General features: G+C 31.9%; 1 protein-coding gene across 3 annotated transcripts in view; it reads left to right on the top strand.

Annotated features, from left to right (window-relative positions):
- Window positions 1-7,527, top strand: part of LOC107678746 (bcl-2-modifying factor-like) — a 20,604-nt gene that overhangs the window by 3,728 nt on the left and 9,349 nt on the right. For 2 of the 3 annotated variants that reach the window (XM_016474119.1, XM_016474120.1), the window contains exons 2-3: window positions 850-1,025; window positions 3,750-4,104. In XM_016474119.1, coding sequence (XP_016329605.1) covers window positions 866-1,025; window positions 3,750-4,069 — 480 coding nt within the window. In that variant the 5' untranslated portion in view covers window positions 850-865 and the 3' untranslated portion in view covers window positions 4,070-4,104. Of the gene's footprint in view, window positions 1-849; window positions 1,026-3,749; window positions 4,105-7,527 lie in introns of those variants that run through there. The other variant, XM_016474121.1, reaches the window with a different exon arrangement.

The raw sequence follows: 7,527 nt of genomic DNA, 5'->3' as shown, positions 1-7,527 counted from the left end.
ACACACACACACACACATATTATGTAAACAAAAACTTTTATTTTGATTAATCGCGATTAATCGTTTGACAGCACTAATAAATACACACATTTGTGTGTGTATAAATATATAATTAACCAACAATTTTATATATATTTAATATATAATTATAAAATAATATACAAGTTATTTAAATAACATATTTACACTATATATTTTTAATGAACATATATTTTCTGTATGTATGTATATATATATGTGTGTGTGTGTGTAAAATATAATGTAAATAAGGTATATATTATATAATTAAATATATTATACAAAGGTGTATATTATATATATTATATAATTATTAATTTTATATATTTTATATATACATTTTATCTATCTATATCTATATATAAATTTAAATTTTACATTTATAATTATGTTTTACATTATATAGCCTATAATATATATATATATATATACTAGTGCTGTCAAACGATTAATCGCATATATATATAATATAAAATATAAATGTATATGCATGCAAGTATTTTCTAAATATATACTGTATGTGTGTGTATTTATATACACATAATAAATATACACAGTGCACACACACACACACACATATTATGTAAACAAAAACTTTTATTTTGATTAATCGCGATTAATCGTTTGACAGCACTAATAAATACACACATTTGTGTGTGTATAAATATATAATTAACCAACAATTTTATATATATTTAATATATAATTATAAAATAATATACAGTATATGATGACCTCAAAATGGCGAATCTGACGAATCACTACTGTTAATGCAGTCTGTGTGGTTGTTTTGTGTTTGTCTGAGCTGTGTCCTCTGCTCTTGTGTTCAAGGTGAGGAGCTTGGCTGATGGATGAGGATGAGGATGATGTGCGCAGGAAGGGTCTACAGCGCTGGCCTTCCTCCCGCGTTCAGATAAAGCAGACCGAGACAGCAGGGACACCCCCTGTATCCCCCAGCGGCATGCTGCCCTGCCGAGTGCATGTCGAGCCCACACGCTTTCTCTACGGTAAGCCACAGAGTCTCTCTCTCTCGCTGTCGTGTATTCCTGACCTCAGCGGCTTCATCACCTGTGTGTGTAACCAATGCAAACCACGCCAGCGTTCACATGCACTCACACAATGCATCTCTTATTGTAGAGTCAGTAGCAGAATCAGTGCTGGTGGAAAAAGTCACTAAAGCATGTGGGACACGGGTTCGAGTCACATGAGCTGGATTATTGAACCTTGAATACAATAGTGACTTTGGACTGAAAGCGTCTGTCAAAAACAAGGATGGTACAATATCAAACTTTTTTTGTTTTATAGTTATTTATTGTGAAAATATAAGAGTATATTTTATACTTTTAACACTTTAAATTTAGGGCTGGGCGATATGGCTAAAAAATTATCAGTATTTTTTTTTACATCAGTTGAAATCGACAAGTTTAAAGGCAGATTCCTTCTCTTGAGTGAAAGTTAAGAGTTATCTGTGATTGTAAGCTACTACTACTTTTTTTTTTTTTGTCAGAACATGACAAACACAAAATCAAAATATGCATGAGTAAAATCCTTTTACAGTCTTTTTTCCTTAACAAAATATCTTAAAAGAGAAATTAATTTCTTAGTTTCTGCATGTTCTAATATGTAATATTGTTTCAAATCATCAAACAGGCTTGTTTGTAAATTTATGAGTAACTGTAACATCTGTAAAATTGTAACAACCTCATATTTATAGTTTAAAATGTAAATATTCTGACTGTTTGAATTACGACTCGTCTTTTATTAAAATTAACCATTAGTCATCCATAGAATCACATGATTAGATCATGAAAGGTAAAATCACACATAGCACGGTAAAATGTAACTATATGGTTTCTATGGTATTTGTATGATGCGATTGTACTATATAAACATTTTTATAGTTATTTATTATTAAAAAAAAACAATATATTTTATACTTTTAATGTATCTATACTTCAAATATACTTCTGTGAAAATCAATGACTCGTGGCTTTCAGACCGCTGAGGCCTTTTCTCTCTCTGCTGTTTATTTTTACACGTCTCTGGTTTTTCGATAACTTGTGAACATCTTTGAGGAATGCAGATGAAAGATACTTTAACACACAGCCAGACTTGAGCTCGGTCCTCTTTTCTTTGAGATGTTGTCGTGGTATGAGCTTATGTTCTGGACAGCCTAATGTTTTCATCAGGGAGGCATACACTCAGTTGTTGGCACTTACGAGCAAAAGTTGATTACCAGCATTGACTGAAGCCGCTGTGTGATGTTGAGACATTCAGATATCGTTTGTTTAATGTTCAGAGTCACTATGAGGCAGTCATTGGTAGTTTGGCTTCCTGGAGAGTGAAACATATTTATACACTAAAATTTAATACTCAATTAATTAATCCAATTTATTTAATAGACAACAAAAATGGATTGTACACTGTAAAAAAAAATCAGTGCAATTTACGGTAAAAAACAGCAGCTGTGGTTGCCAGAACTTTACTGTAAAGTGTGCTGCTTTATATATATATATATATATATATAATTTTTTTTTTTTTACAGATTGAACATAAATATACTGTAAAAAACATATTTCATTAATTAAAATGTTTATATACCTTTTTTTTACTGTTTGTTTTTTTACAAATTACTAAAATATTTTTCTTGTATAAAATGTTGTAACAAATTACTAAAATGTGTTTTTACATTCTTTTTACAAATTATTAAATCTGCTTTTTTTTTTTTACAGTTTACTAAAATCTGTTTTTTATAGTTTCTTTTTTGGTTCAAATGACTAAAATTTATTTTTTACATTCTTTTTACAAATTATTAAATCAATTTTTGCAGCTTTTTATTTTTACAAATTAATAATCTTTTTTTTACAGTTTTTTTTTTATATTTTTTTTTATACAAATTACTAAAATAATTTTTTATAGTATTTTTTAACGAATTACTAAAATGTGTTTTTACATTCTTTTTACAAATTATGAAATCAATTTTTTACAGGCTTTTTTTAAACAAATGACTAAAATGTTTTCTTTTTACAGTCTCTTTCTGTTTTTTACAGTTTTTTACTAATATATAAAAGCTGCATGGTGTCACACACAAATACAAAACACCATCTCACATGATGCTAAAATAATGTGATAAACATTCATCAACATAACATCTTAATGTACAAAATTTAATTTTTTTCAATAAAAATTTTAGCTGTCACCCAGAGAATTCTGGTAATGTCAATTAATGTTTTTTTATACATTTTTTTAATTATAAGATGACTTGTTCTTTTTTCACTCTCAAAAATTGTACATTTAACACTACTTTACTGTAAAATAACATCAAACTATTACAGTTTTTCACTGTATATAGTAAGTTAATTTACTGTTAACCATTTAACAGTTTCTTTTTTACTGTATAATTTTTACAGTCTTTAACCATTAAAATTCATTACCATAATACAAAAATTGTAATTGCACGTACATCTTGAAATTTAAGAAAGAAATATCAGCCCTCCAAACCCATTTCAGCCAAAACCGAAAATTATATATTTTTTGCTGTTTCATGTGTTTAAAATATTTCTGGTGTATCACTTCACAACATTAATCTTGTTTGAGCGACTCAACATGTAGGAATGCTTGCAGTTCCGTTTGGCGCCACTAGAGGTTCAGAAATGATACATTTGATGTTTAAGTTCAGTCTTTGTGCCTGGTATCATCTATAGTGATCTATACTCTTTTTCTCTGAACAGGGAACGCAGGATTGTTACTTCTAGCGTCTCCCAGCCGCTCTCAGCCTCCAGACGTGGTTCTCCGGCAGGACCTGCGGATGATGGACCCAGCGGTGGCGCGGCCCGAGCGGAGCGTGGAGACCCTCATCGGGCAGAAGCTCCAGCTGATCGGAGATCAGTTCTATCAGGAGCACATGATGGTGAGTCGGGTCGGGTCAGGAGATCCTGTGAACGTGTTTTCTGTGCGCTGGATCATAATCGCATTATGTCTTGCTTTAGCGCTCGTTTACACAAAAGCGTTTTCCATGTGCCGTGTTTGTTTTGGACGGACTGTTTCCTGACTCTAGTCTAGCTGTTTGACCCCAAAGACACTGGAGCGACCCCTCGCTCTCACTTCCTGTTTACTTGTGTGTGTGTGTGTGTGTGTGAGCTGTGAAAATCTCCATTAACACGTCTGTCAGATGCAGCGGATCTCGTTCTGTGCTGTACTGGAGAGACTGGCTTTGTTTGTTTGCTTGTGCGTCAAACTTCATATGGAACAGTTGCATTGTGGGAAATGAGGTATGGGTACTATTTGGTCTGGTCGGTTTGTAGTTTGAAATCCTAAAACATTAGATGCAGTGTTGAGGATGAAGACAGTTAGTATTGTGTTTGTTTGTGGTTAGTGGATGATGTTGATGATAGTTCATGTGATTCTCAAACGCATTGAGACTTCAAACATAAAGCAAAGTGACATTAGTGAAGAAAAACGATCCTTCAGCATTTCAGACAAAAAGTTATTTCTTGTTTTCATTTAGTTTAACTTGATGTACTCAAATACCTAAAACTGATAACAATAATATAATAATAATAAATACTATATAGACATATTAAAAAAAAAAGAGAGAGAGAAAAAAATTATACAACTTAATTAATAAAAAAAACAGAAATTACAAAAATAAAAACGAATTCAAAATATTAATAAAAATTATAATAGTATCACAATATTATAGTTAACTAAAACTAAAACCATAAAAATATAGACAAAAGCATAAGCTAATTTTATTTCAGCTGGTTACCACTGTACAATTTATAAATTTCATTTATTTGAACAAATAATAAAAAATTACTGAAACTTAAAAAAACAGAACATTTAAAAGTAAAAACCAATACAAAAAATTAATAAAAATTATAATAGTATCACTATATTATAGTTAACTAAAACTAAAACCATAAAAACATTTTTGTTACTTGAAATAAAATAAACGTTAACTGACATAAAATATAAAAACACAAATTTTACTAACTAAAACTGAAATAAAACTTAATTAAAAAAAATACGTAGACATAGTTAAACAAAACTAAAAACTAATAAAAATGACAAAATACAACAAAATTACTAAACATAAAAAACTAATTCAAAATAATAATAAAAAATAATAGTCTCACAATATTATAGTTAACTAAAACTAAAACCATAAAAAAAATGTTGTTACTTGGAATAAAATAAATATTAACTGAAATAAAATATATAAAATGTAAACTTGTTTTATTGTGTTTATTATTATCTGATGTATTAAAATAGCTAAAACTGAAATAAAAATGTATAAAAACTATACAGACTTGTTTAAAAAACTAATAAAAATAAACAAAAAAACGGCAAAATTTCTAAAACTTCAACTAAAATTAAAAATTTAACTATAAAATATACAAATAAAAACTAATTCAAAATATTAACTATGACAGTATCTCAATGATACTAAAATAACACTGTGGCAAAGATATAGTATATATATTTTTTATTTTTATTTTTATTTTTATTTTCAGAGCAGTAAAACACTGCAGGCTGTTGGCGTCTGCTCTCCTTTCTTGGCTTCTCTTACTCATTATCTCTTCTTTTATTCTGTCTTTCTCTTCCACTATCTGAATGATACTAAAGTAACATCGATTGTGTAACTTCATCTTCAGTATCAGAGCAGGTAAAACACCATTATCTCTTCTTTCTCTTTATCGTGCTGTCTCTCTTCGACCTTGATTTATTTCTCGTCTTGGTTGCGTAACTTCAGCTGGAGTTCAGCCTCAGCTGGCGCTGCTGTAGACGCTCCTGGTTATTTTAGGATTTCATGTTGCTAATTATGTTATTTTCAAGCTGTAAAGCCTCTTTATGTGTTGAAAAAGGTACAAAACGGCTCCGTTCCAAACCCTAGTGAGCCGCCTCGCGGTCTAAAGCAATGAAACCTCGCAAGTCAATGATTTTAAACCTTCAAAACAGATGCAGTCAATTCACAGCGAGTAGAGTCTGCAAAGAAAAGCACACATACTGGGTTAAATACTCAATTTTATAATTTAGATGGAACTATTCTATCAACTAATAAAAGTGTATATAAATTAAAAATTTAAATAAATTGTCCAAAAAATAGTAATTGTATAAACTTGAAAACAGAATTATATATAATAACTTCAAAAATAAAAATGTTATGTAATATTAAAATATAAAATATATAATTTTTAAGCAAATGGCTGCAATATAACAAAGAGTGAAAAATTGAAGGGGGTCTGAATACTTTCCGTACCCACTGTACATTTTTTTTAAATTAACAGGCTGTGAAAAGGTAGTTTCATATTATACTGTATATATATAATATGAACTGAAAAGGCTGTTTCACTGAAGTTTAGCTCGTTCCCTCAGCACTCAGAGCTCAAACTACAGCCGTGTTTCAGGCCCCGCGGCGCTGGCGTTCAGCTGCAGCCTCTCTTTCATCGCTGTCGCAGTTTAGACGATTGATGCAGGTGCTGCAGCCGGCGGCCGATGAATCCCTGCGCGTGGATGAAGTGCCTTCAGAGGCTGTGACAGGAGCTGCTCTGCTGACAGATAAATTACTGCACGCTCTCGAGCTCGCTGAGGCCCTCGGGGGCCCGAGAGTCAGACGAGAGGTGACTGTGTTAGGAGATTCATCAGCGCTGCTTCTGCTCATTTGAGTCGTGTTGTGGTTTGAAGTCTACGTGAGTGCAGAAATCAATCAAGTGCACGTCTTTTTGAGATTGTTTTTTTTAAAGCTGGGGTTTTGTCTGTCCAAGATCAGGATGAGTTTGTTTCTTCATCAGATTTGAATTAAAGATTTAATTAATTTGAATTAATTAGATTGAAGCTGAAACAAATCCAGCATCAAGATGTAGAGCATCCATTGTTGAGACACTGATGCAATGCTACATTTCTCCAAATCTGATGAAGAAACAAACTCATCCTGATCTCTGATGGCCTGAAGGTGAACACATTTTCAGCCAATTTTTTTTTCGATCAAATATTCCTTTAATGATCATGTTTTCTTGAGCTATAACTCAACATTTCTTATTCTTTGACTGTAAATGGTCAAATATATTGAAGATGCAGATTTCACACACTATTGCGTATACTTAGTAAATGAGACCGTTGTGCTTTCCGAGTAGACTGGTTCTCATGCTCTAGTGTGTGTGTGTGTGTGTGTGTGTGTGTGTGTGTGTGGTGTGTACCTGGTATTTATCACGTTATGGGGACCAAATGTGTGTGCGTGCTTGTGTGTGTGTGTGTGTGTGTGTGTGTGTGTGAGAGAGAGAGAGTGTGTGTGTGTGTGTGTTAAACCTCGCTTCCTCCTTATTGTCACGAAGATAAAAACACACGTCAGTGTCACAGCGTCTCACGAAGGTGTGTATTTATGCAGCGCTGCACAGATATACGCGTGTTTACCAGAAATGCGGCGTGTACCCGCTCCAGAGTAAAGGGGATGTGTTTTGATAAGACACGTTTCCTGTGAGACGCTCACTCGAGTTCACAGAAACAGCA

Source organism: Sinocyclocheilus anshuiensis, unplaced genomic scaffold (assembly GCF_001515605.1).
Source record: "Sinocyclocheilus anshuiensis isolate Anshui unplaced genomic scaffold, SAMN03320099.WGS_v1.1 scaffold208, whole genome shotgun sequence".
Taxonomy (NCBI): Eukaryota; Metazoa; Chordata; class Actinopteri; order Cypriniformes; family Cyprinidae; genus Sinocyclocheilus; species Sinocyclocheilus anshuiensis.
Note: the sequence above shows the minus strand (reverse complement) of the source record. Positions and strands in the feature narration are given on the sequence as shown.